We start from the raw sequence: 26,383 nt of genomic DNA, 5'->3' as shown, positions 1-26,383 counted from the left end.
TGCTTTTCTCTTTCACAGATGTGTTTCTACCAAATTCAGCTCATTCTACCTCCACAAGTCAGTCTGATCTCAACAAGGAAAATCAAAAGCCAATATGCAAATCTGACAAATTTGCAGAAGCAGACTCCCACAAGAATTCATCTTTAGATGAATTAGAAGAAGGAGAAATTATAAGTGACAATGAAAAACCTGAACCACAAAGTTTTGACAAAAGTGCCAAACCAAGAGCTTCTACAGAAGTGCAGAACACAAAAACTAGCCCAGAAAGTAGGAAAAGCTCTGTGCGTTTGGATAAAGACAATAGGAAGATATCCTCTATGAAAATGCATCAGACCAAAAGCAGATGGAACAGAAGACGAAGTGAATCCAGCAGATCTTCAAAAACAGAGAAGAAAGAGAGGTCAATGAGCACTTCCAGCCTGGAAAAAATAGTTCCAATCATTGTCACACCCTCTTCTGTCCGAGAGATTATGCACATGTTACGAATGATAAGAAAACATGTAAGGAAAAATTATATGAAATTCAAGGTAAAATTTTCATTAATACAATTTCATAGAATTATTGAGTCAGCAATTTTGAGTTTTACATCACTAATTAAATACCTGGACTTGTCCAAAATATCTAAGTCAGTGACTACTTTACAGAAGAATCTCTGTGATGTTATAGAATCCAAACTCAAGCAAGTTAAAAAGAATGGCATCGTGGATCGTTTATTTGAACAGCAGCTGCCAGATATGAAAAAAAAATTGTGGAAATTTGTAGATGAACAGCTTGATTATTTGTTTACAAAACTTAAGAAAATCTTTGTAAAGTTTTGTGACTCCATGAATGTTGGCAGTGATAGTGACGAAGGAAAGCTTGAAAAGAAAAGTAAAGAGAAAGCACGATCTTCACACTGTCAGAAGGGGAATATAAACAACTTGGGCAAAGAAATGTTGAAAGAGAAATCCCCCAAATCAGAAGATTATGGTTCTTCTAAGTATTCGGTTGGTTGTAAAAAATCTGAGGAAAAACATCAAGAGCAAAAGAATTCCAATAGTAACACAATAAAGCATGACATTAAAAAGACTGCTAACACTTGCTTTGATAATATGAAGAATCCTCAATCTGAAGTGCATTCCTTGGAACCAAACTGCCTGAGCACCCCAAAGCCAGGAAAAATTGAAGGTAGCACCACAGAGGATGCCCAGACATCCCAGCTTGTGCCTTTGAAGCCAGAACGCAGTTTTGAGATTCTTACCGAACAGCAGGCATCTAGCCTTACATTTAATTTAGTGAGTGATGCACAGATGGGAGAGATATTTAAAAGTTTGTTGCAAGGTTCTGATCTTTTGGACAACAGTGTTAACTGTAATGAAAAAAATGAGTGGGAGTTAAAGACACCAGAGAAACAGCTGCTAGAGAGTCTCAAATGTGAATCTATACCAGCTTGTACAACTGAAGAGCTCGTTTCAGGGGTGGTTTCTCCCTGCCCTAAGATAATCAGTGATGACAACTGGTCCTTACTGTCATCTGAGAAAGGTCCATCTCTGTCTTCAGGGCTTTCATTGCCAGTTCATCCGGATGTGTTGGATGAAAATTGTATGTTTGAAGTGTCCACTAACATAGCTTTAAGTAAAGATAATGTATGTGGTTCAGAAAAGAGCAAGCCCTGCATTTCTTCCATACTTCTTGAGGATCTAGCCGTCTCTTTAACAGTACCATCGCCTCTGAAGTCAGATGGCCATCTCAGTTTTTTAAAGCCAGAAGCTTTGTCTAATTCAACGCCTGAAGAAGTTATTAGTGCCCATTTTAGTGAGGATGCCTTACTGGAGGAAGAGGATGCATCTGAACAGGATATTCATTTAGCCCTGGAGTCTGATAATTCAAGCAGTAAATCAAGTTGTTCTTCATCATGGACAAGCCGGCCTGTTGCTCCAGGCTTTCAGTACCACCCTAACCTCCCCATGCACGCTGTCATAATGGAAAAGTCCAATGATCACTTCATTGTGAAAATTCGGCGTGCGGCACCATCTACCTCCCCTACTCTTGTACAGAATACAGTGGCTGATGAATATCTGCCGAGAGTGGAAAAGGAAGCTGATGAAGCAGTGGAGAAAGAATATATTTCATGTCAGAACAGAGTTTTTAAATCTGTGGAGGAACTGAAAAATTCCAGTAAGAATGTTGATGGCAGATTAGTTCATGAGGAACAAGACTGTGTGATACAAACAGAAGTTCCTGACATATATGAATTTCTTAAAGATGCTTCAGGTAAAGTGAGTCAAAGTACCGAAGAGGCTGAAGAATGTTTGAAGTTGCATCAAGTATGGGAACCAAAAGTGCCTGAAAGCATTGAAGAATTGCCTCCAGTGGAAGAAATTCCACATTCTGTTGAGGATCATCTTCCAAGCACATGTATAGACCTCACAAAAGATCCAGTCACCGAGACCAAAAAGTTGGGGGAATTAGTAAAAGTAACAGTTTTAAATATTGATCAGTTGGGATGTTCTGGAAGTAGTGTGGATCAAAATGCTCCAGTATTAGACAATATGCAGCCTGAAACTGTTGATACTTTTATTGATTTGACACAAGATGTTTCAAGTGACAGTAAAAATGAAGGTAACCATCCTGCTGTAGTTGTTGAAGACTTGGGGTGTCCAGTGATATGTGTCGATGAAGATAACTCGAAGGAAGAAAATGTGCAGGTGGCGAACAGGCCTTTGGAATGTGTCATTGAGGAGGCCTGTATCGATCTAACCTTGGAAGCTTCCAGTTTGGGTGAAGTGAAAAAGGATGATTTAAACTCAGAGTCAGCATTGAATTCCAATAGTTCAGAGTTGCCTGGGATGTTGGATAACCCTCACAAAAAGAGAAGAAATCTTTCTGATCTAAATCCTTCTTCTCAGAAAAAACAGAGAAAGGAAACAGACTTAACCAGTAGGGAAAAGACCAAAAAAATTACCCAAGACTCTGGTGAGAATGGTAATGCTCATCGAAGGAAAGCCAGTAAGAAAAAGGCCCCTTCAGTGACTAAAGACCCCTCATCATTAAAGGAAAGCCCGGGGACTAAGGATGCATCAGCAGCATCTGCCACTTCTTTTACAAGCCTTTCTGCAAAGAATGTTATTAAAAAGAAGGGAGAAATTATAGTTTCGTGGACAAGGTAAGAATCTTAAGAGACTATTAAATCACCAGGAAATTTTGAGACACCAGAAATCTATCATGTCATAGTTTTATCCCAACTTAAAATAGGTAAAGGGATCACTTCAAAAATGGCCAAAGTTGGTAGAAAATACACTCTAGGATACAGCCCAGCTGTACTGTATAACAGTCTAGAGCAGTGGTTGTTGACCAGGGATGTGTACTGGCATGATGGACAGAACTTTTCACTATGTTTACCTCACTTTTTCAGTGGAAAAAAGAAATCTTTCATTCATAAGGGACCTACTATACACAAATTTTCTTTAGAAAGGAGGAATGACAGGTGGTGAATAGGACAAAAAGTGTGAGTGTTTGTAATTTGAGTTTTCCCCTGAAATTAGAAGTTTAAAAAAAAAGTTTTATAAATTTTGTTGTATTTTAATGTGAACTTAAAAATGCAGATGTAAAGACAGCATTTCAGATGTAAAGGCAACCACAGTTGTGAATCATTAAGCTAGAGGAACATGATCTCCAGGCTGGCTAGAGTGTATAATGATACTGAATTTTCTTGAAATTGGGATCAGTTTTAATACCTCAGTCCTCCATGCTTTCATTTCAGGTAACCTGTAGATGGTAAAATCTCAGAGATTGTAATAACAAACATTGGTTCAGACCATGTAGAAAAAGCAAAGCTCTAGGGATCAGAAGATCTGAATTCTATATTACTTTTTGGTTCTTCTCACCTATTAAGTCTGTGATCACATTTGGGCCCTAACTTTATTAGTACTATTTACACACTACAGGTAGAATTTTAAGGAAATCTTTCATTCTTATCATTAGAAAATACATTAGTGTATTTGTTTTAGAAAATTTGGAAAATATGTATGAACTCAAAGATTAAAATCATCTATAATCTTCTCTCTCAGATAACCATTGTCCATTATTTGAGTATATACACTTTTCCTTTTTTGATGAGTTTTAACAAAAATGCCTATTCTTATTAGTAGATATTAAGAAAGTGGACTTTTTTTTACCTTTCTGTTCTAACTTACAGAAACTAATTAAACATTTTTCCCCCTTCAGAAATGATGACCGGGAAATTTTATTGGAATGTCAGAAAAAAGGGCCATCATTGAAAACATTTACTCATTTAGCTGCTAAGTTGAATAAAAATCCGTATCAGGTAACTACCCAAATTTTACATCTCTATTGTTTCACAGATGGTACTATTCTAAATACTTGGATTTTATTTTTAATGTGTTTAAAATAAATATATATTTATTAGCTAATGTCTTTAAAAATATTGCTCTTTGGAGAATTCCCTCGTCATCCAGTAGATAGGACTCTGTACTTTCATTACCAAGAGTGTGAATTCAGTCCTGGTTGGGGAACCAAGGTCCTGCAAGCTGCACAGTGGGACCAAAAAAAAAAAAGTATGGTTCTTCATGTTCTTCAGGTAGAACTGTTTAAAAGCTTGGTGATTGTGGAAGAAATTTGAAACAATCCTAATTCTTTTTTCTGTCATTTTACCATTTACTTATTTGATCTCAAGCAATTTTGTAATGATACTTTCTTGCCTAAGAAAATTTAATATTGAAAAGTTAAATAGCAGTTACCTTTATTATGAAGATATTTTGTTTTTCGAAACATTACTTTACCATTATTATTAAGGGTAGCTTTCTCTGTCTTTAAATGTTTTCTTTTTTTTTTTTCCACAAATCAGAAGGCTGACTTTATTTTTTTTATTTTTAAAAAAATTTATTTATTTTAGATGTTTTATGAAAATATTCATCAAAGATACAAAAATATATTATCTCAATATTTACAATTAACCCTCATTTAAAATTTTTCAGGTCTCAGAAAGATTCCAGCAGCTAATGAAGCTCTTTGAAAAGTCCAAATGCAGGTAGTTAATGGTTACACTGCAGGAGGCTAGTAAAGTAAGTGTTTGACACAGTACCCGTTCGGTTAATGGCCTGTTAGTCACTGAAGATGTGAGTGGTGGGTGACAGACATCCAGTTGAGCTCATGCTTCAGTCACAGGTTGGAGGATGATTGCTCATGAAGTCTTCTAAGTCACCTGTCTTAGAAGGTGGGACGTGCTCAGTGAAGCCTGCTGCAGTTAGATGAGGATAGCCTCTCTCCTCCACCTTCTGTATGCTCATGAGTCTAAGGCGGGGGCAAATCCATTTGATGACTGATAAATTTTTATAGATAAAGAAAACATTCTTGAGGGAATTCCCTGGAGGCCCAGGGGTTAAGACTCTGTGCTTCCACTTCAGGGGGCCTCAGTTCGATCCCTGGTCGGAGAAATAAGATCCTGTGTGCCATATGGTGCAGCCAAAAGAAAGAAAAGAAAACATTCTTGAATAGCAGTGTATTTCATAGCCAGTGAAGTCTGTGCGGTCACTGTAATTTAACAGTTTTCTCATTTTTAATTGAGTGCTAAAATACTTTAAATATAAAACATACATTTAAAAACATGAAATCCATTGTCATCTGAAGAGGTGACACAATTTACCACATTAAATTATTAATAATGTACACAGACATGTTTCTTTAAGCCATTCTTGTACGGATTTATTAAGGCAATACATATCAGATTTTTTTCTTTAAGACCTAGGCCAGTTGCCTAACAATTTTGGATTTTTCTGTAAGGAAAATTGTAAAGATATTTAAGAAATCATTATTTTTCAGTTGATTTGTAGTCATAGTTATTTGAATCCAAAACACCCAACTTTATAGGTAAATCTTAATAAAAACCATATTTGGACATTGATCTCATTGTGAGGATTCTGAATATTTTTGAGTTATAAAAATCTGTTCCTAAACTTAGTATGAATTACTGTCTTTTAGATAATCTGTTAATTTCAGTATCCTCTTAGAGCAACTAGTTTGTTAATGAAATCTTCAAAAGATATTTAGTAGTTTATATGAAGTTAAAATTCTATATATGTAATTCAGAATGTAAAATTGAATATTGGGGAATTTGAAGAAAAAACTTATTCTAAAGAACCTTAAAAAAATAGTTTGATGTGAAAATTGCCTGATTATTTTTCAGATTCATTATAAATAAATTAAAATTTTTTCACTACCTTTAGGAAATTAAACTGTGGTTTTATCTGAATGTTGTTATAAAATGTGACTTCCATTCTCTTTTTGAAGATAATGTCCATTCATGAAACAATTAACTTGTATCTGGAAGTGATGTTTATTAGTTTGAAATTTCCAAATTCCATTGCAAATGTACAATTTTTTCATGGATTTGATACTTGACATTTTATTTGCTTGCATGATAGCACAAATAGTATGTTATTTCATTACTAGTTTGTTTCTTTGCTGATTTTTTTTCCTTCAAGTACTATCAGTTCAGTTCAGTCGCTCAGTCGTGTCCGACTCTTTGCGACCCCATGAATGGCAGCACACCAGCTCTCCCTGTCCATCACCAACTCCCAGAGTTCACTCAGACTCACAAGTACTATAGTCTCATTAAATTCTTGTCAAAAGGAGAGTGTAATGATAAAGTTACCAACCTGATTCTATAAAAAGCTAGTTCTTTAACCACCAGTATTATCTAGGGCTTCCCTGGTGGCTCAGATGGTTAAGAATCTGGTTGCAACAAAGGAGACCCCGGTTCAATCCCTGGATTAGGAAGATCCCCTGGAGAAGGGCATGGAAACCCACTCCAGTATTCTTGCCTGGAGAATCCCATGAACAGAGGATTCTGGCAGGCTACAGTTCATGGGGTTGCAAAGAGTCTGACATGACTGAGTGACTAACACACACACACACACACACACACACACACACACATTGTCTAGAACTCACTTGAAAGAACAGCACTTTATAAAATGATCATATCAGAAAACAGAATCATAACTTTAGCATTTTCTTATATTACAGATAAGTTGCTGAGTTTCTTGGAGTCTTAATTGATATTGCATACTACACAAAAGCTTGGAATTCTTCATGTTTTTAATGGAGCAGGAGAGGGCAGTTTTATGACATATTTGATTACCAGATAATAATCTGCATTTGTTATTACTTGCTGACTCTTAACTTCAGGCCAACATAGTCAACTTGTTCCTGTCATCAATGTGACTTGCTCACCTGTTACTGGTCAGAATATTTATTTCTAAGCAGGTTACAACTTATTATTAAGGTAAAAGCAACAATGAAACAGTACTGAAATCTTAGTTTTGATATTTAAAAGAAATGACTTTCTTTTCTAGATTTTTAAAAATAGTTTTGTAGCATTTTAAACTTAATGATTATTTAGTTTGTTTCATCCATTTTTATTTGCTTTTGTAATTGCCTGTCCTCATTTTGTTAAATTGTAAAATAATTTAAATAGTGTATCTGTAAATATGTATAATTATAATGAGGTAAAATACTTTCTGTGTGTGTATATGTGTGGGTGTATACACACACATGAATGGCTGTGCCTAGCCAAGGATTTTTTTATTTGTATAAAACTTTTTGTATAAAGTTTGCTTTCATTACCAGTAATGTATAAATAAAACCATGTAAAGTTCTGTTATATTCTGATTAGAATGTTTCTTTTATTGTGTATTAGAATGTTTTATTGTGTTTAGATAGTAATTAAAATGGAACAAAGATAAAATGCCCAGGGTCCTTTGGGGCTATTTTGAAGTGGTTCTTGGTGGAGGCGTGGCTGGCTAAATGTGCTAGAGAAGATTCACTGGAGCAAACCAGTTGCTTTTGCCTGCTTTGTCATAGCAGGTACTGGTACAGTGAACAGTGCCCCAGGGGTCCTCACAGACAAAATCAGGGCAGTGCAAAAGTTCCTTTTGGGTGAAGATCTGGGAAAAGCAGGTAAGGATTGCCTAACTATGAATTATTTATCCATCCCTCTCTCTTCAGACTGATGGTACTGGTAGGTTACAGTCTAGGCTTGGTGCTCTGAAGTTACTGAGGAAATTGCCATTTCTTCCAGTTTCTGCACGAGAAGGAAGCCCTGATCTAAACAATTACTTGGTAGATAACAAACTGAAATAATGAACTGGGGTTGTATAGCTCTGGGCCTGTCTGCCATAAAGCTTGTCTTTTCCCCTTTCTTTCAGTCCTCAGCATAGCCAAGCCCTCAGCTGGCCCTTAGCCCTTCTTCAGTGCATACTGTCACTCAGAACCCTTACTACCGGGTAAATGGGTTCACAAGCCAAAGTAAAGAAGCAACTAAGAGATACCACTGAATCACAAGAAAACAAACTGGATTACATAAGACCATAAAGATCTAAGATAAAGCCAATAAACACTAAAAGGAAAAAAAGATTTTGGCAGTGTGGTGTAAGAAATAACCAAGTAGAAATATAAAAAACATTTAAAATAAAGGTAAAATGGAATGAAAATAGAGTGGATACAGATGCATCTCTACAAACAAAACTAGTGGAGGTGATGGAATTCCAGTTGAGCTATTTCAAATCCTCATAGATGATCCTCTGAAAGAGCTGTACTCAATATGCCAGCAAATTTGGAAAACTCAGCAGTGGCCAGAGGACTGGAAAAGGTCAGTTTTCGTTCCAATCCCAAAGAAAGGCAATGCCAAAGAATGTTCAAACTACTGCACAATTGCACTCATCTCACATGCTACCAAAGTAATGCTCAAAATTCTCCAAGCCAAGTTGCAACAGTATGTGAACCGTGAACTTTCAGATGTTCAAGCTGGATTTAGGAAAGGCAGAGGAACCAGAGATCAAATTGCCAACATCTGATGGATCATTGGAAAAGCAAGAGAGTTCCAGAAAAAGATCTACTTCTGCTTTATTGACTATGCCAAAGCCTTTGAGTGTGTGGATCACAACAAACTGGAAAATTCTTCAAGAGATGGGAATACCAGACCACCTGACCTGCCTCCTGAGAAATCTGTATGTGGGTCAAGAGGCAGCAGAACCGGACATGAAATGACAGACTGGTTCCAAATCAGGAAAGGAGTACATCAAAGCTGTATACTGTTGTCCTGCTTATTTAACTTGTATGCAGAGTACATCATGTGAAATGCCGGGCTGGATGAAGCACAAGCTGGAATCAAGATTGCTGGGAGAAATATCAATAACCTCAGATACGCAGATGATACCACCCTTATGGCAGAAAGCAAAGAAGAACTAAAGAGCCTCTTGATGAAAATGAAAGAGGAGAGTGAAGAAGTTGGCTTAAAACTCAACATTCAGAAAACTAAGATCATGGCATCTGGTCCCATCACTTCATGGCAAATAAATGGGGAAACGTGGAAACAGTGAGACTATTTTCTTGGGCTCCAAAATCATTGCAAATGGTGACTGCAGCCATGAAATTAAAAGACTCTTGCTCCTTGGAAGAAAAGCTATGACAAACCTAGACAGCATATTAAAAAGCAGAAACATTGCTATGCCAACAAAGGTCTGTCTAGTCAAAGCTATGGTTTTTCCAGTAGCCATGTATGGACGTGAAAGTTGGTCTATAAAGAAAGTGGAGTGCCGAAGAATTGATGCTTTTGAACTGTGGTGTTGGAGGAGACTCTTGAGAGTCCCTTGGACAGCAAGGAGATCAAATCACTAGATCCTAAAGGCAATCAGTCCTGAATACTCATTGGAAGGACTGATGCTGAAGCTGAAACTCCAATACTCTGGCCACCTGATGTGAAGAACTGACTCATTTGAAGAGGCCCTGATGCTGGGATCATGGCAGGTGGTCCCATCACTTCATGGGAAATAGATGGGGAAACAGTGGAAACAGTGTCAGACTTTATTTTGGGGGGGCTCCAAAATCACGGCAGATGGTGACTGCAGCCATGAAATTAAAAGACGCTTACTCCTTGGAAGAAAAGTTATGACCAACCTAGATAGCATATTGAAAAGCAGAGACATTACTTTGCCAACAAAGGTCTGTCTAGTCAAGGCTATGGTTTTTCCTGTGGTCATGTATGGATGTAAGAGTTGGACTGTGAAGAAAGCTGAGTGCTGGAGAATTGATGCTTTTGAACTGTGGTGTTGGAGAAGACTCTTGCGAGTCCCTTGGACTGCAAGGAGATCCAACCAGTCCATTCTGAAGGAGATCAGCTCTGGGATTTCTTTGGAAGGAATGATGCTAAAGCTGAAACTCCAGTACTTTGGCCACCTCATGCAAAGAGTTGACTCATTGGAAAAGACTCTGATGCTGGGAGGGATTAGGGGCAGGAGGAGAAGGGAGATGGCTGGATGGCATCACTGACTCGATGGACGTGAGTCTGAGTGACCTGCAGGAGTTGGTGATGGACAGGGAGGCCTGGCGTGCTGCGATTCATGGGGTCGCAGAGTCGGACACGACTGAGCGACTGAACTGAACTGAACTGATGCTGGGAAAGATTGAAGGTGGGAGGAGAAGGGGATGACTGAGGATGAGATGGTTGGATGGCATCACCGAGTTGATGGACGTGAGTTTGAGCAGACTCTGGGAGTTGGTGATGGACTGGGAAGCCTGGCGTGCTGCAGTCCATGGGGTTGCAGAGTCGGACACGACTGAGCGACTGAACTGATGATAACGAATCTAGAAGTGGGATGAAGGACATAAGTAGATGTCCCAACATTCAAGTAACACACAAGGTCAGAAGAAAAAATGTTAAAGATTGAGACACCATAGGGTGCCCAATGGCAAAAAGTACCCCATATCTAGACACATACTGAAATTAGGAATATTAAAGATAATAAGAAAAATGTAAAGACTTTTAGATAGTAGATCATTGTGCAAAGAACAGGAATCATACTGACCTTACTCTTTTGAAGGGCAATGCTTGCTGTAAGAAAACTATTTTTAAAGTATTAGAGCTAAAATTTTATGTTAATTTATATTGTTATTCACATGTAAAAGTTCAGTAAGATTTATCACTCAAAGATCCACATTGTAAACATTTTTGAAGAGAGTACTCCATAAAAAAAAAAAAAAAAAGTGCAGAAAATGTTTCAAGAGCTAGGGGTTGAGTGAATTACCTGATATCTTGGTGATGTGTGTATAGGCAGACCTCAGGGATATTGCAGGTTTGGTTCCAAACCACTGCAACAAAGCAAGTCATGAGTCTTAGGGGGATCTCGCTTCTGCCCCCAGGAGTTTATATCACCAGGTGTGAACAAAATGACATTGTGAATACTGGAGACCATTGAGAGCACAAAGGCGGAGGCTATGAACCTGTGCCTCTTTCTCTACCCTGAGATGTTTATTCTCGCTAACCTTTCTGTTCCCTTGTGTTTCATACCTGAGTGTATTTTAGACCTACTGATGACTCCACAGATTCAGCAAAACTTTTGGTGTAAAAGTAGGACCTTTAGAAAAATAAATAAACAAAACCAAACTTGTCTTCTATGACAGTGAATCCTCAGCCTCTGATATGCTAATTTTTGCTGAACCCTCGGGCGAGTTTTGATGAAGCTCAACTCAGTGGTGCTCCTGTGTTTCCCATAGCTATGCAGTGCCAACATTACTGACCTCATCAGGACATTTCAGTTACTTCTGTGAGGTTTGTAGAGTTATTCGTTCTGTGCCTGTCTTAAAGATAATTCACTTAGTTGCTCAAAGTCTTCAAGAGTAAAGATTGGATTGATTCATATGCTGAAGACTTCTAAAAAAATCAGATGTATGGTTGCATTTATTTTTTTTTTCTTTCTAGCTTGAACATTTATTTTCTTGAGCAGGTAACACATTTAGAGAATTCCATGTAAAAGTATTCATCTCACCTCTTCCTCATCATGTTACCTTCCCTTGAGGCACCTAATGTTAGGACTTATTTTATATACCCTTATAAACATATGAATTTAGTATTTTGATTCTGGTAAAATGCATTTAAGCTTTTAAATTCATTACTGTGCAGGTGAACTTTAGGAGTAAATGTCAAGGGCTTTCTTGGACAATATACCCAAAACTATGCAAATGCACATATTAATACATTGTGTGATTTCACCTCTAGTTAATTCTGTCAGTTTGTACTTGAGGCTAGTGTGCCAGGGTAGTGGAAATTTAACCTCCCCACCTCAACCTGTCTACCTTTCATTATCATCCTTTCTTTAAAACTAAATATATGGGCAGATGATACTTAGGAATGATTTTATGTACTTTCTATGTATTATATGGAAAAGATCAAGCTTAGAAGTGTGCCTCAGAGCTGTGACTTGAAGCCATTCTTGTGTTCTAGTAACACCACTGCTCTCAACTCCTCTAAGGTGACAGTAAGATTATGTACTTGAGATGTGACGAACGGAAGATTCTGCAGGGCTGGGAGTTAGAAGATCTGGTCTCTGTTTGCCTTGGGCAAATCATTTGACCTCGCTGAATTCAAACACTTTATAAAACTTTGACATGGGTTTCTAAGGTTTTCAGATTCTCTACTGGAAAAAAATAAATTTTTTCCTGAGCTGCCTGTTTCAGCCTAATAGAATATTGCTAGAACACATAATCTACAGACAGGCACAGCCCCCTCTTGGTGGTCTGAAAATGTTTAATTTCCTTTTGAGCTATTTCTCCTTTCAGCCTGACATGATTTGCAAGAACACTTGGGGTTTGATTGTCACTCTATTATTACTTGTTCCCATTTGGTGAGGCCAGACTCGCCCCAGGCGGCTCTTGATGAAATTGGACATGACCCATTGATCTGTGACATTGATTCACAGAGCAATCAATTGACTGAAAGAAATGCACCGAAATTCAAATCACTGTAATCACCCACAAATGAAAAAGGAAAATTCTCATTTGTTTCACTTTTCATTTCCAAATATGGTACACTAGGAGGGGCTCCAGCCTCATGCCAATTAGGAAAAAACAAGAAAATTTAAAAGCACCAAAGGACATCTTGACCTCAGGGGAGGACTAGGTTAGACTCCATTGATCAAAATTACTGAGCTTATTCTGAACTGGTCCCCACAGCCAGCAGGTCAGAGCCTTTATATCTGCAACCAGCAGCAGTTCCACTAATTAGCCACACATGGTCCAACTTGAAGGTTCTTGGAGCCCAGTCATTTTTTTATCTACTCCTAAGGTAAGTGGTAAATATATAGTATCTCTTCTGTTTGTGAGAAATACAGGAAATTCCTGTGGGGTTACAAAGGTAATATTTGAAGTAAAACTCACAAAAGGAGCACCAGCTTCTTTATATTTTATTTGATAATGAAAGAAAATTCAAGATTATTACTTGGACCTGAGGAAACAAATATTTGTCTAAAGGATCTCACTCTTGCATGCTAATATGCATGATTGTTTTTCTGTTTCATGTATTTCCTATTTCCAGTTTTCTTCTTGCTATTTAAAAATTATAATTTCTAAAAATAAAATAAAATTAAAAAAAAAAAAAGAAAAAAAAAATAAAAAAAATAAAAATTATAATTTCTATATTTTAAAGAGATAGTGGCAAAAAGAACATTAGTTTAGGATTTCTAAATCGAGAATAAGTTAATAAAATGAGTTAGCTTTTTCACTTTCAGGTTTTTATATAAAATAGAAGCTCTAGATTTTTTTTTTAAGTGCTAAATGAGTTAGTTTTTAATAAAGAATAATGGCCAGACAATATTAAAGGAATAATTATGGGAAAGGACTGAAACTCTTTAAGAGAGGATAGAACTTAGTAAATTATTGTTTCAGTTAGTGAGGCAATAGTACAAAATTTTATAATTAACTTATTTGCAAGTGATATGACTACATTTTGAATTTTTGAATTTTGAACAAGTGTATGGAGTAAAATACTGGAGAAGGAAATGGCAACCCACTCCAGGGTTCTTGCCTGGAGAATCCCAGGGACGGGGGAGCCTAGTGGGCTGCCGTCTATGGGGTCGCACAGAGTCGGACACGACTGAAGCAACTTAGCAGCAGCAGTGTGGAGTAAAATAGAAAAGACCCATTAATACCTCTGCTAGATTCTGATAGGTACCTACTGCTTTTAAATTTTATTTTAAAAGGTGTTTATGCATATGTATGTACATACAGGTATGCATTTATATAAATGTGAGTACTAGAGGAGAATCAGTCATGCTTCCTTAGAAGCGTCTCTCTCCTTTATCTTTTTGCCTCTGCCTTCAAGCTCTTCCTTCCACCCTCATGTTCTCCTACAGACCTCCAGTAACCTATATGAACTTCCTCATGTGTGCCTTCTGGGTCTTCTCTCCACACTTAGATAGTCACATATATATACATCTCATATACATATATGTACATATATATATATTTATAGGACTTTATTCAGTGAGCTACAGATGAGTGAATTTGGAAAGAATTGACATCTTTATAAATGTTTAGTTTTCTAATCCCTGAGCATGATCTATCCCACCATTAAATTGATTTAAATAATGGTATTTGATATTGTCAACTGTTCTCTCCTTGAAACTCTGTCCTGCTTTGGTTTCAGTGACTTCACTCTTATAGTTTTCCCCCTCTTTCTCATTGGCCATTTCTCATTTTCATTTGTAGACTTTTTTTCCCATGCTGTTTCTCAGGGTTCAGCCATTGGCTTACTTTTTCTTTTTGTCCCTAGGTGATCTCAACCTATTCAATAATTATTTACAAATGCTTATTTATCTGTAGTTTGCATCTTTTGTTGTTATTCTCTAGACCCAAATACCTTCTGGACATCTCCACTTTTGCTATTCAGTTTTGTTGGGTAAAATCTAATTTTTTCCCTATTTATAATTTCTGGTATTGATGTACTTAAAAAGCTTCCTTCTACTTCAACATTATAGGACATTCTCTTACATTTTACTTCAATACTTCTATGGTTTAATTGTTTTACATTTAATACTTTATTCCATGTGGAATTTACTTTTGTGTTTGGAGATAAGTAGGGAAAATATAACAATTCTGTGGGTTTTTTTCCTCATATTTTTGATTCGATATTCATAACTTTTTCACTGTCCATTTTATATGTTACTGGGAATTCCTGGTGACTAAGTACGGTGAAGTCTGAATGAAGTATGTATTTATTGTTCATTGTTGAATTCCTTGGTATCTAGCACAATGCCTTTATGATAAATTATAGTACACATTATTGGATAAATGAATTGTGGAAGGAGAGAATTGTTTCATTATTAGTTTAACTTAACAACACTTAACTGTTTTTCCTCTGTTTCTTTCATATCTGGAAGTCATCCACATTAGAAGCCTGTAAACCCTCAAGTATTTTAACCTCATTGAACCTTGAAAGATGTCTTGTTTTTTTCAAGGTGAACCCAATGACCCATTCATGTCAGCTATGCTTTGATTCTTTCAAGAATCAAAACTAGCAAAGCAGGTATATTCACTTTTCTTCTAAGTAAGCAGAGCTTCCATGAAAATCTTCTGTTCCAGATATGGCTTTGTAGATCTAATCATATGTCATTGCTGGTACTGCTTCTGAGCCTGCTAATCTTTACTGCTACCCTGTGCCAGTTCCTGAGGGTTTATTTGGCTGAGTTCTATTCTCTCTACTTGTACTTTCAGTCTTGCAGTAGGAGCCATCGATAATATATAATGAGGATCTACTTGGTTTTAATGTTGATGATTTTTCCAGTGATAGAGTCAAGGAGCTGAGTTTTTAAAAAGAAAAGACAATTCAGTTCACTCTTATTTATTGATGCCTTCATATGTCAAGATGAAAATGAAATAGAAAACATCTCTGTCTGTTAAAAGAGTACCTTTTCAGAAAAGAGAACATAAGACAACTATCACAAAGCTCATTTTAGGCACGGTACCAAGTGAGTAATACAAGCACTAGTGTTGTATGAATTCAGACATGGGAAAAGCGCTCTGACTTGAGATGGCTGGGGAAGACTTCCTAAAGAAGTTGAGACTTCTTTAAGATCCTGTAAGATGTAAATATGGCATCTCATATGTTAGAAAAATGAGCAAAATTATGGAATAGAAAGTATTGTACAAATATGATGGCCAATGAGTATACTAGAATGACAGTCAACTTTGTGTAGGAGAGAAGAGGATAGGAAGGAATTGGGTTGGACTGGGGAGGGTCTTTAGTATTTTTTCCAAAACTTATTCCTTAGAAATATTTCAGCAAGCATGAACCATAAATATTAGGGCTGGAAAATCCTTCATAGTTTTATTGACATGAAGAGAGGACCTGCTGTATTGATTGTGTTTTTATATATTATACCCATGGATTCTATTAATCTTAGTGTTTTCTGTATGTTTCAGACATTAGTCTCTTACCATGGGGGATTGGAATTTATTGGGTGGCATCTTAGAGGACGTTCACTCCCACTCAACCATGGTGGGGAAAATCTGGCTGACCATCCTCTTCATTTTCCGAATGCTGATACTTGGTGTGGCTGCTGAAGATGTCTGGGATGATGAACAGTCAGCATTTGCCTGCAACACCCAGCAGCCAGGTTGCAACACTGTCTGTTATGATACTGCTTTCCCTATCTCCTTGATCAGGTTCTGGGTTTTACAGATCATTTTTGTGTCTTCTCCCTCTTTAGTATATATGGGCCATGCACTGTATAGACTCAGGGCCTTTGAAAAGGAAAGGCAGAGGAAGAAGTCACAGCTTAGAGCCCAGATGGAGAATCCAGAGCTTGAATTGGAGGATCAGCAAAGGATGGATAGAGAACTGAGGAAATTAGAGGAGCAGAAGAGGATCCAAAAAGTCCCACTGAAAGGATGTCTGCTGCGTACTTATGTCTTACACGTGTTGACCAGATCTGTGCTGGAAGTAGGGTTCATGGTAGGCCAATATATTCTCTATGGGTTTCAAATGCACCCTCTTTACAAATGTACTCAACCTCCTTGCCCCAATGCAGTGGATTGCTTTGTGTCCAGGCCCACAGAAAAGACCATTTTCATGCTCTTTATGCATAGCATTGCAGCCATCTCTTTGTTTCTCAACATATTGGAAATATTTCATCTGGGCATCAGGAAAATCATGAGGGCACTTTATGACAAATCCAGCAGTGAGGGCATTGAGGATGAAAGGAGACCTCCATTCCATTTGAAAAAATATTCAGTGACCCAGGAGTGTATGACTTGCTCTCCCTTCCCTGAAAAAATCTCCCTACTTCAAGCCAACAATCAACAGCAAGTAATCCGAGTCAATGTGCCGAATTCTAAAACCACGTGGCATATCCCACAGGCCAGGCAACTTGATGTAGACCCTTGCTGTAGTAAAAAAGACTGGGCTGAGAAGAATCAGCACAACGGACAGCTCCATGTCCACAGCCCATGTCCCTGGGACGACGGTGCTAGAATTCAGCACCCAGGACAGCAGCCAGACCAGTCTTCATTTGGCTTGCAGAATATAAGACCTCACTCCTGGCTAGGTACAAAGATGGCTCCTAGGCATTGTCCATCACATACAACAGGACCCTGGGAGCAGCCCCAGGACCTACAACCCTCAGGGGAACCTCTTGCAGACTTGCACAGTCACTGCAGACACAGCGATGGCAGCATGACAGACAGCAGGGTCCAAGAGGCAAGAGACAGATCTTACCCTGGCAGTCGCAAGGCCAGCTTCCTGTCCAGACTGTTTTCTGAAAAGGGACAGCTGTACAGTGACTCAGGAAGCTCCACTTCTCGAAATAGCTCTTGCCAGGGCTTTCCACACCGGGAAAACAGCCCCTCACTTCTGCCTTCAGCCCCTGGGCGAAGAACATCCATGGTAAGTAAGGTCTGACAATCTGACTGATCATGGAACTTTCATAAGAGGTGTCCCCCCTCTGGACTCTTCTTAGCCTTCTCTTCCTTTCTTAGCCTTCTTATCCCTTCTTAGCCTTCTCTTCCCTCCTTTGTGTGTATATGTGTGTGTTGAGAGAGAGAGAGAGAGGAGGAGAGGGAGGTTAATTTATGGAGTGTTAAATTCATTCATTACATTCAGTTAAGCTCAACTCATAAAATAAGCTTATTGAAAACTTTCTATCAATTAGTCTTATAAGTGCTGGTATATAAATGAATCACCATCTCTGCCATCAAAGCTCTCTGAGCCTGGATGGGAAATTAGGTAAACATATAAATGGTCAAGTGTAAGTGTGCACGTTAGAGGGGGTAGTGGGCAAAAGAGGGAGAGGTCAGTTCTTTACAGACAGGTCAGGAAAAGCTTTATAGTTGAAATTACTTTTGAACTGAGTCTTGAGAGATATGAGTTTCTCTAGACCTGGGAGGACTGGGGTACATGGAAGAAGGCTATCTCAGGACAAGGAGAACATGGACAAAAGCTGAGAGGTGTGATAGAGCAGAGCTGTCTGGGGGCCATGTGTGTCTGGAGCACAGGGTAGTAAGGAAAACTTCAGAGATAAAGAAGACTGGAGAAGGGGGCATGGAAACTTTGCAGGGAGGCAATGGAGAACCCATAGTGCTATATAATGTGTAACAGAGGAGTGCTTGGAATGGAGTTGCACTTTATAACATACTATGGAAAATATACATCAGAGGCGGGATCATTTGTAACCTTGAGTTGCCCTTGTCTCACTAAGAAAGGAGGGTGTGCTCCACTGTTTTAATAATTCTGGCATTTAAAAGTCATATACAAACATTTGTGACATATTCCACAAAGACTAAAATCAATATTATATTGATTTTAATTCTGTTCTCTGAAAAGCCACAATGGAATAAACATTCCCTGGCTATCATAGGGCACAATGGATATTTACTGTGGATTCTTCTTGATTCTGGAAAAAAGAGTGACTCATGTTTTACCCACTGCTTGCTTCTAAGAACTTTTTTTTTCCCATTAAAAAGAAAAATCCCCCATGTTAATAGGGGAACTTCTCAGCTGATTTGCTTTGTTGAGCCCACACACTTGCTTTTTCCTTTGTTTCAGTCTTTGTGTTAATAATAATTGAATCCCTCTACCCCAGTTTCATATTGTCTATGAATTTAGAAATATTTTCTTACTGCACTAGTGCCTTACCTTGAGAAGGAATCATCCTACCTAGACTTTCTCCCAAAATGCTTTTTCTTTTCAAACTTATACTCATTTCTGGAGGTTGATTATATTTAGGATCATTGTATGGGTGCTTGGAACCCTATGCCAAACTATGGGAGGGTTTTCAACTCTGGCTTGAGTTAGTCATCTGGAGCTTAAAAAAAAAATCTCCAGCCCAGGATCCATCCAATTCCAATTAAACCAGAAGCTGTGGATATGGGATGCAGGATCAGTGTTTTTAAAACTCCCTTGGTGATTGCAATATGCCACCAGGGTTGAGATTCACCATCTTAGAGTAATCTTGCCAGTGGCCCCTGCTTCTTATCTGCATTTGTGAAGTCAGTATGACAATTTTCATCATTTTCTGTCTCTTGTATCTCCTTCCATGTGACAGAAGCCTTTGTATTGGCAGAGAACTGAGGGAAGAACGGCAGTGTTTAGTTGAAGCAGATTTCTTCATCTCAGATTATATTTTGGGAGAGACAGGCCATGCTGCAGAGCTTGGAGAAAAGACGATGAGGGTGACAGGCCCTCTTTCTATTTTCATCTTCCCCTTTCTTCTTTGTTATGTTTCTAGGAATTATAAATAATGCCTTTGGTCACAGAGCTTTCCTACTAATGGTCACTTTCCCCCAAGCCTCTTTCAGAGTTGACAGGCCACTGCACTCCCCAGATGGTAGGGAGACTTGGAGATTGAGGTCACAGCTGTCAACTCCAGAGCACTGTGGCTGACACATCATACTTACTGCAAACAGAGGGAGCTTGCATGAGAAATTAGAGCGGTTGGGACTTCCCCAGTGGCCAGTGGTTAAGACTCCACTTTCCAGTGCAGGGCAGGGGTTCGATCTCTGGGGGGTGGAAATTCGGTCCCACATGCCTCGTGGTGCGGCCAAAAAAAGGAAAGACATAAGTGCATCAAGCAAAGGATTGTGGGCATCCACTTTCAATATATGGACTATAAACAGTTTTTTACACTGTATTAGGTCCCAGAGAACTGAATTTTTCAGGGTCAGTCAGATGCATTCTGATTGTAGCAGCTGGTGTTTCAGAATAAAATGAGTTCAAGTAGAGACTCCAGTTTCTTTGCCACACATTCCCCTTGCAGAGAACTGTCCTGCAAAAGAAATCCACTCTATTTTAATAGGTCAGGAAAACCACCTGCAAGAGCCATGATTTATACTCCAAGACATTTTCCTTGACATCACCACTGAAATCTCACAGTTTCTTCAAGTCTAAGCCTGTTAGTTATTGATTAAGTTTCTATCAAGTTTGATTCTTTAAGGATGGAATTCATTAGGCATGGAGAGCAGACTTTTAGTCCTTTTAGCCTGGCCCAGTGAGCATGGGGAGGAAGGCTGGTTGAGTTTTAGGAACCCATGCTCCCCTCTGTAATGGAGAGGGTATGGAATGGCATTCATCAATGAATGCCTTCACTTGTCAGAGGTGCTGTGAAGTAGTTATTCTCATGTCCAATTCCACTTTAAATCTGCAGGGAAGCTTTGAAAAATGGTGTAATAAGAACCTCTGCAGAAAGAGCCTAAGTACCAGTATTTTTAAAGCTCTGGCTTCCCTGGTGGCTCAGAGGTTAAAGCGTCTGCCTCCAATGCGGGAGTCCCTGAGTCAGGAAGATCCCCTGGAGAAGGAAATGGTAACCCACTCCAGTATTCTTGCCTGGAGAATCCCATGGATGGAAAAGCCTGGTAGGCTACAGTCCACGGGGTTGCAAAGAGTCGGACACAACTGAGTGACTTCACCTTCACCTTCACCAGTGATTCCAATATGAACTACCACTGTAGAGTAGGAAGATTTTGGCATTAGGAAGAAGATTGCCTTGTGAACACCTCTGATCTTTTGTGATGTTAAAGTGACGATAAACAGCACTCTCCTGTAGCTCCACAGTGCTGAGGACCTTTGTACTTCCTAATCCCTCTGCCTGTGTTGCCCCACCTACCCAAGGACCTCAGTGTGACTGATGGTGTGAGCTGTGTGCTAAGGTCCCAGGGAGCACTCTTGGGCTGTGATCATGGAGGGGAGAATTAGAGATGATGAGGTTGAAATGGGCAAGAGCTGATATGTCAGGCTTTATAGGCCATGGAAAGGAATTTGAGCTGGATGGCACAGGAATGGTGGTGGTCTGATATATATATATATTTAATTAATTCATTTATTTTTGGCTGCACTAGGTCTTTGTTGCTGTGTGTGGGCCTCCTCTAGTTGTAGAGAGTGGGGGCTGCTCTCAAGTTGTGGTGTGCAGGCTTCTCGTTGCAGTGGTTTCTCTTGTTGCAGAGCATGGGCTCTTGGGTACGTGGGCTTCAGTAGTTGTGGCACATGGCCTTTGTTGCTGCAGGGCTTATGGGATCTTAGTTCCCAGACCAGGGACTGAACTCATGTCCCCTGCATTGGCAGGTGAATTCTTAACCACCGGACTACCATGGAAGCCCATGATACATATATTTTTTAAATCACTGTTTCTGATGAGCCTGTTGTAGAGATGCTGTAGTCTGAATGTTTGTCTCCCCCAGATTCATATGTTGAAACCTTATCCCCCAGTGCAATGGTGTTTGAAAGTGGGACATTTGGGAGGTGATTAGGTCATAAGGATGGAACCCTTTCGAATGGGATTAGAGCCCTTTTAAAGAGGGCATCAGTTAGTTCCCTAGCCCACCCACCATGTGAGGGTACAATGAAAAGATGACCATCTATGAGCCAGGAAGAAGGCTCACACCAGACGCTGAATCTGCCAGTGCCTTTGTCTTAGAATCCCGAGTCTCCAGAAATATGAGCAATACATTTCTATTCTTCTTTTGTTTTTAAATATTTATCTATTTTTGGCTGCATTAGGCACTCAGGATCTTCCATTGTGCATTTGGGCTTCGCTCCAGTTGTGGCCTGCATGCTCCGTAGTTGCTGCGTGTGAGCTTTGTTGCCCCGAGGAAGGTAGGATCTTAGTTGCCCAACCAGAGATCAAATTAATGTTCCCTGCACTGGAAGGTGGATTATTAATCACTGGACTGCCAGAGAAGTCCCTACATTTCTCCCCAGTTTAGGGTATTTTTTTTTTTTTTATAGCAGCCCAAATGGCCCAAGACAGGGGATAAGAGTGCAGTCAAGAGACCAGCTCGGAGGCTTGCATAGTGCTCAGGTAAGAGGGGAGTGTGACTCACTCCAGGGGTACTAATATTATTGGTTTGAAAGAAGAGTCTTTTTTCTTAGTTTTCAAATTAAAGTTATACATGTTCATTGAAAAATATTCAATCAGTATAAAAGGACACCAAGTAAAATGTGAATCTGACTATATGAGGGTTCATCTCTCACTCTCACCTGGACTCAATTCCCATTTCCCTCCACCAAAGGCCATCACTGTAAACAGCACAGGCTGTGTTCCCCTACCTCCCTCACTGCATTCATAATCTGTCTTGGAGTACAAATATATGTCCACATATATTTGTTATATGTTTTCAAAGATATAAATGTGATCCTGCTATAGAGATGTCTCTGCCATTTGCTTTTGATTAATTAGTGAGATGTCTTGGGAACTCTTCATTTCAGTATCCATGGAGATGCCTCAGTTGGATATGCTTCATGCTTTTCCATGAGATAGGTGAACCATAAGATACTTAATGACAACTTAGCCATTCTAACTTTTTTCTACTGCAAACAATGTTGCAATGAATGTTTCATACATACTTTGATAGGTACCTGCTGCTGCTAAGTCACTTCAGTCATGTCTGACTCTGTGCGACCCCATAGATGGCAGCCCACCAGGCTCTGCTGTCACTGGAACTCTCCAGGCAAGAACACTGGAGTGGGTTGCCATTTCCTTCTCCAATGCATGATCGTGTCAGACTCTTCGCAACCCCATGGGCTACAGCCTAACCAGGCTCCTCCGCCTATGGGATTTGCCAGGCAAGAGTACTGGAGTGGGGTGCCATTGCCTTCTCCGTGATAGGTACCTAGAAGTGGAATTATTGTTTTTAACAGGCATGCATATTTTACATTTTTATAGATGTTGCCAATTTTTGCTCAGGAAGGACTATGCCAATTTATCCTCTTTCCAGAACATTAGCACTTTTTATCCACACTCAGACATTATCTATCTCCACACTCAGTCATTATCTATCCCCACCCTCAGTCTGATAAACTAGACATGTTTCCCTTTGTTTTACTTTAAATTTCCATGATCACTAGTAAAGTTGTTCCTATGTTTATTAGCCATCTGTATTTCTATCATGAATTATCCTTGTCTATTTTTCTGTTGAGATATTTGTTTTTCCTGTGGTTTCTAGGAGCTCTTTTATGGTATTATATTAATGCTTTGTCAATATACGTATTGTAAGATTTTCTCCCAGTCTGCTTATTTCTTATCATTGTGTATGGTGTCTTTAAACTTTAATATTGTACTAAATCTAAAATCTCTGTGACTTCTAGGTTCTTTGCCTCATTTGAGAAGGTCTTTTTTTGACACAGCATTATCAACACGGGTAATTAGATGGATGTTTGGAGGGTTGATTGTTATAATTTATTGAACTTTTTACTAGAGAAGTTTTCTATAATATATCAGTTGCCAAAGAATCTAAAAAAGAGGGAGAAAGTCTCCCATTTTATGGAATCACTGATTCTGATCTAGACACTGACATGGGTTTCCTCATTGTGACCCTGTGATTATTTCCATTTAAGAATAAGGAAGTAGATGACTTGTCCAAGTCATGCAATTAGGATGTGGTAAACCACAGTTTTTGGGACACAGCAGGAACATAAATGAATATTTATTGAATGAGTGAATGAGCTGGAATTTTACCCTAAACTTGTCTGACCCAACCCAAGTTCCTTTTCCCATTGCTGCTTCCTGCTGTCCCTGTGAAAGTGATAGTCATTCAGTCATATCCAACTCTTTGTGAGCCATGGACTGTAGCCCTCCAGGCTCCTCTGTCCATGGAATTCTCCAGGCAAGAATACTGGAGTGGGTAGCCATTTCCTTCTCCAGGGGATCTTCCTGACCCAGGGATCAAACCCAGGTCTCCTGCATTACAGTCAGCCTAAGTGTAGCATATTTTTAGGATAGATTATTACAAAATGAATCATCTATGTTTGGATCCATGTTCCCATTCCACATTATTGCAAAGTCAGAAACTCTGGTTAGTTGTGGAGGGGACAAAGATGGAGGTTAGGAAAAGGTTGGCCTTTTAGTTTTAGACCTGGATTTTGGACACAACAAGCACAACTGGAAGAAGAGGAGGAGATGGCAGGTGGGATTCAGATCTTATGCTGCAACGCTGTCTGTGAACAGAACCTCTTACCTGGACATTCTTCTCTGGGGTGATGTGGGGAGAGGACTATCTTCTGTAGAGGGTTTTGTTAGGATTTGGGATATTTGTGACACACACAGAGTCTTGGGTGGGTGGGCAGGACTAGCTTTTACTAGCCCTTCTGAGTCTGTTTTGTTCGTTTTGTTTCAGAACATGCTTCTAGAACTTTCATCTATTATGAAAAAATAATCCATGCCTGGGATCAGAAAAAATGAACCCAGGAGAGGGCTGGCATCTGCGAAATAAAAGTTGTATGTCTGTGAGCTCAAACTGCAGGAGAAACTCAGAACCATCCCCTCTGGAACCCCTGGTCAGGCAGTGGCTGTGCATCAGAAGCTCCCAGCTGGGCCCCCTGACCTCTGGGGTCAGCCTCTCGCTGCCCTACTTGGCCACACTTCCTGAAGCTGATCTGATGCTCTGCGTACACCAGGGAGGCACTCTATTCCATCAGAGAAAATCTAGGGGCCAGAGTTGCCACCTGAAGGGAGAAGAAGTGGGATGTACTACCCTCCTGGCCAGCAGCCGACTCCGCAGCAGCAGCAGTTTGGACCCTTAAACATGGGGACAGAGCAGCCTGGGAGCTCTGCTGGCAGCCTGGGCTCAGCATACTTCCTGTCTGTACACAAGAGGTGGGAGGGGAGATTTTTGTTTTCCTCCTCTCGTCACCTTGGCATTTCTTGGGGATGAAGCAGCTGCATCTTCATACCTACATGCTATGACATAAAATACTGATGATAACGCTGGTGAACACTGGCATTGCATGACTTTATCCTTCTGTTGGACTCATACATCATCAGTAGTGATGCCATGACTGTGGGCCAGCAGGTGCTGGTGGGATCTCATTACTGACCTCCAGAGGAGAGACGAGTTGGCACCGCTTCCTCCTGCACCCCACCCTCCCAGGGGCCCCGAGCCATCCAGCAGAAAGCACTGAGCACTTCTTATAGAGCACTGAGGCCCAGATGGCTGTGCTTCCACTAACTCTCCAATCTGTGAGGCTGGTTGGCTGAATTCTGAGAATCATAAATGTGGGGTGAATTCCCAAGGCAGGAGACACTTAGCTCCTCCATCCTCCGTCTCATGGCCAGACTCTCCTATCTCTGGCCACACACCTTCTAACAAAGGTTTCAGGTTATCAGGAGAATCAGTTTGTTCCAAAGGCACAAAATCCGCACTCCTTAGCCTGCACGTGGAGCCTTCATGGGCTGGCTCCTGCCTCAGGTTCATTCCCTCCCTCCTGGTATCTCCTGTACTCTATGAGTAAAGCAGATTGCCCTCCCAGTGTGACAGACCAGCCCTCAATCTGTTGAGAGCCTGCACAGAATAGAAAGGTTGAGGAAGGATAAATTTGCTTTCTCTACTTGAGCTGGAATGTCAGTCTTCTCCCTTGGATTGGGACTTACATCATTGACTCTGCAGTTCTCAAAACTATACGACCAGCTTCCCTGGGCCTTCAGCTAACAAAAGATGTAGATTGTGAAATTTCTTAGCCTCCATAATTGTATGCACCAATACCAACAAATCATCCAGTCGATCAATCAATCAACCTGTATCTGTCTCTCTAATAAAATCTCCTATTGGTTCTGTCTCTCTGGAGAACACTATCCTGGATAACTGCCTGGGGTGTTGCAGAAGGGAGCTCAGCACTGGTAGGGGCTGGTCTATGCTTTTAGCCCAAATGGCTCCTGAGTCTTCTGTGTTCTGAGTTGGCAGAGGAGGAAATGAGGTGTGGAAATGTGAGTCAGTGTTCAGTCTTTTCTGCAGGGAGTTGGTAAAAGAGCGTGTGAAGACCAGGAGGATGAAAATGACGCCAGGGCCAAGCCCAGTTAGGTACCATTTTCAGGGGCATTCCATATTCCAGGTGCTTAAGTCACATTATCTATAACCTATGAAAGTGAAGTCGCTCAGTCGTGTCAGACTCTTTGCAACCCCATGGACTGTAGCCTACTAGGCTCCTCCGTCCATGGGATTTTCCAGGCAAGAATACTGGAGTGGGTTGCCATTTCCTTCTCCAAACCTATACAACAACGGTGTAAAGTTGTTGTTTGTCCCCATTTTATAGATCAGAGAAAGCTCAGAGATCAAGTAACTTGCCCCA

The 26,383-nt window shown here is 39.8% G+C and overlaps 2 protein-coding genes across 11 annotated transcripts in view; both read left to right on the top strand.

The window, feature by feature from the left end:
* Positions 1–7,663, top strand: part of CASP8AP2 (caspase 8 associated protein 2) — a 35,442-nt gene extending 27,779 nt beyond the window's left edge. For 7 of the 10 annotated variants that reach the window (XM_055535481.1, XM_055535478.1, XM_055535482.1 and 4 more), the window contains 4 exons: positions 19–3,145; positions 4,207–4,306; positions 4,977–5,063; positions 7,027–7,663. In XM_055535481.1, coding sequence (XP_055391456.1) covers positions 19–3,145; positions 4,207–4,306; positions 4,977–5,033 — 3,284 coding nt within the window. In that variant the 3' untranslated portion in view covers positions 5,034–5,063; positions 7,027–7,663. Of the gene's footprint in view, positions 1–18; positions 3,146–4,206; positions 4,307–4,976; positions 5,064–7,026 lie in introns of those variants that run through there. The other 3 variants (XM_055535476.1, XM_055535483.1, XM_055535484.1) reach the window with 3 other exon arrangements.
* An 8,607-nt stretch (positions 7,664–16,270) lies between these two features.
* On the top strand, positions 16,271–26,176 carry GJA10 (gap junction protein alpha 10). Its single transcript, XM_055534661.1, has 4 exons — positions 16,271–17,716; positions 22,049–22,121; positions 23,408–23,460; positions 24,436–26,176. Exons 1-2 carry the CDS (start codon positions 16,271–16,273, stop codon positions 22,112–22,114), a joined length of 1,512 nt encoding a protein of 503 aa, XP_055390636.1. The 3' UTR covers positions 22,115–22,121; positions 23,408–23,460; positions 24,436–26,176.
* Positions 26,177–26,383: the final 207 nt, after the last annotated feature.

The sequence above is a fragment of the Bubalus kerabau genome, chromosome 9, assembly GCF_029407905.1.
Source record: "Bubalus kerabau isolate K-KA32 ecotype Philippines breed swamp buffalo chromosome 9, PCC_UOA_SB_1v2, whole genome shotgun sequence".
Classification (NCBI taxonomy): domain Eukaryota; kingdom Metazoa; phylum Chordata; class Mammalia; order Artiodactyla; family Bovidae; genus Bubalus; species Bubalus kerabau.
This window is presented reverse-complemented; position numbering and strand designations above follow the sequence as displayed.

Excerpts from the sequence above, each read along its gene's own strand:
- GJA10 (XM_055534661.1), top strand. The coding sequence starts at position 16,271 with ATGGGGGATTGGAATTTATTGGGTGGCATCTTAGAGGACGTTCACTCC. Across the intron at positions 17,717-22,048 it reads CTGGGCGAAGAACATCCATG|CAGCCCAAATGGCCCAAGAC; the intron begins GTAAGTAAGGTC and ends TTTTTTTTATAG.